This window comes from Heterocephalus glaber, unplaced genomic scaffold (assembly GCF_053883595.1).
Source record: "Heterocephalus glaber isolate CG9 unplaced genomic scaffold, H.glaber_assembly_v1.0 deba00000546, whole genome shotgun sequence".
Lineage (NCBI taxonomy): Eukaryota > Metazoa > Chordata > Mammalia > Rodentia > Bathyergidae > Heterocephalus > Heterocephalus glaber.
The window spans coordinates 21,150,001-21,152,500 of NW_028258147.1; the positions used below are offsets into that span (position 1 = coordinate 21,150,001).

Consider the following 2,500-nt stretch of genomic DNA (forward strand, 5'->3'; position numbering starts at 1 on the left):
AAACCTATCACAGAAAGATATTCTCTCTGGCTTCAGCCTCAAGGAGGTGATTTGTGCACTGATAGGTATACTTTGTTTAGTGTCACCCACAGTGTAGATTGGATAGATTTTGTAAAAGATAGCATTACTTTAAAAGAAACATACAATTTGACAAGCGATTGCATTTTACTTTCATTTTATTGCCATATTTTTTATCACACTCACTGTTTTCTAACTGTCACTAAATTGTTCATTTTCTTAGTCTGTTACATTGGTAGAGCTATTTACTGTTTATAAAGCAATATGCACTTACAGGTTTGGGAGATGGCTTGGGCTCGGAGGGTCGCATGTGCAAGTGGGTCATCATTGCTTGAAGACGTTCACGTTCTTTAGAAAGCTGTTAAGAAAGAGTGAGATCAGAAGCATTTTAGAAATGACTGATACAGCTATTTTATTGCAGTGATCCATCTTATCATTGGGCTTGTCTCAGAGTAATGATTCCTGCATATAAAAGTCTGTGTCAGTAAGAACTTATAGGAGGAAAAGCAACTTTAACTAAGGGGGGGGGGACTTTTATAGCTTTCCTTATGTTAAAAGGTCAGAGAAAACAAATAACACTTCATCTTTTTGTCAATAAGAGAATTGAGGTCATAGTTGCCTCGACAGTAACAAGTTACTGAAACCATAAATTAGAAGGCCCACGGTGTCTCTTTAAAGTCCTGTGGACACTGTTAGCAATGGACTAGTGCCAACAGCTGTGAAGGGGTGAAGGGTTCTCAAAGCGAAGGGCCTGCCAGGATTGTCTACACACTCTGTGCATTCCCACTGAGGTCCAGTTAGTGCCCCCTGCAATCTGCCATCATCAATCTAATTCAGCAGAGTGACAGGGACCAGGCGGTGTGAAACGCTGAACTCTGCCACGGAGTCAGCATCTACACTTGCTCTGGGTCTCATTACAACTGACGGACCTTACTTTTCCATCAGTCAGACACAGCAGAGAGAGAGAGAGAGAGAGAGAGAGAGAGAGAGAGAGAGAAAGAGACAGAGAGAGAGGGAGAGAGAAAGTGGGGGAGCAACTAGCCATATTGTTCACTGCATCATCACCTGCACTCTTATCTTTAATCTGTCTTTTATAAGAGGCTTACAACAGTGATGATGCTTTTCATGTATCCTTGGTAATTTTACAACTCCAAATAAAATATATTTAGTGCTTCTCTGGAAAAAAAAGCAACATGATGAATTTGAAACTATATAAAACCTGCTAAAAAGTGTGAAGAAAAAGTGAAATTGTATGTTTAATTAAGTTTTAGTTTTTATTGAGAAAAATAATCTTTACGATTAAATATTAGAGAGAACCTTGAGGTATTAGTAAAATAGCAAAAAATAAGACTTTGGGTGACATGACTACTTTCTGATCAGTTTACAAGTTCTATTTATTTTGGCCAGATTCTATTTCAATATTAACAGAAAAAAATTTTAAGACTTAAAAGGGCAGCATTGATACTACATATATTTCCATCTACTATTTAAAATATGTGCCATTACCTTACTTCAAGATAAGCAAGAAAGTGTTTTTGTAAAATTGTAAATTACAAATATACTAGAAGCAGAAAAGAAGTTATTTTTTCAAAGGATTAAAGGCATGATATTGTAAAGATTGGGCTTTTGCTATAATGTAGAATCCTGTCGGGGAGTGGGTAACAAAATTAGCTCATGTAAAATTTGTCTCTGTAATAAAAACACACTTTATAGGTCTAACCTACAATAAGAAAAATATAGAATTGACAGTTTGGAGATATCCAAAAGTAGATGATATGTTTTAAAAGTTATATAGGTCTAAGTGATAAGTAAACTATAGCAAGCTATCCTGAGTTATGGCCATTGTTGAAAATAATCCAAAATTCCATGTAACTTAATTAGTTGTTGTGTTACTGAAGCATTTAAATTGTGGCCTAAAAACCCTGCATCCGTTCAGCACTCAATGTAACAAACTGGGAACCTGAGAAAGGAAGCCAGTAAGTGAGATCTGACAAACCTGTATTTCTAACTGTTGCACCACTTGCATTTGCACTCGACACTGAGCTGTGCTTCGGTCATCCAACGCATGCTCATTGTTAAGGTGCCTACACAACACAAGACACAGAACGGAACATTAGGTGATGCCTAGCTCAGTGCCACGTGGGCCACTTAAACAGCAATACACCGAACTTGAATTTGCACTTTCCCCTGGAGTGCAAAGATCAAAACCTGGAAGCTATACTGAAAAAGTTAAATGTACTTCAGTGACATTGTTTATGTAATATAAAAAGGCTTCAAATGGTTGAAGATGTCATTGTCTCTAAGCTTATCTGTTATTACAAAAATATTTCCTCAGATGATTTACAGAGTAATAGTAGAAATCACTAAATGCATTTCACATACTCATGGAATTTTTAAAAAACAATAGTATATATATAAAATTATATATATAAATTATATATAAATACTATTCTTTAAAAAATTATATATATAAATTATATAT

General features: G+C 35.5%; 1 protein-coding gene across 28 annotated transcripts in view; it reads right to left on the minus strand.

Annotated features, from left to right (window-relative positions):
* The window catches only part of Foxp2 (forkhead box P2), a 588,702-nt gene that overhangs the window by 36,822 nt on the left and 549,380 nt on the right, over nt 1–2,500 (minus strand). For 26 of the 28 annotated variants that reach the window (XM_087204643.1, XM_087204642.1, XM_087204639.1 and 23 more), the window contains 2 exons: nt 2,015–2,102; nt 293–376 (listed from right to left, as the gene is read on the minus strand). In XM_087204643.1, the coding sequence (XP_087060769.1) occupies nt 293–376; nt 2,015–2,102 (172 nt within the window). Of the gene's footprint in view, nt 1–244; nt 377–2,014; nt 2,103–2,500 lie in introns of those variants that run through there. The other 2 variants (XM_087204648.1, XM_087204647.1) reach the window with 1 other exon arrangement.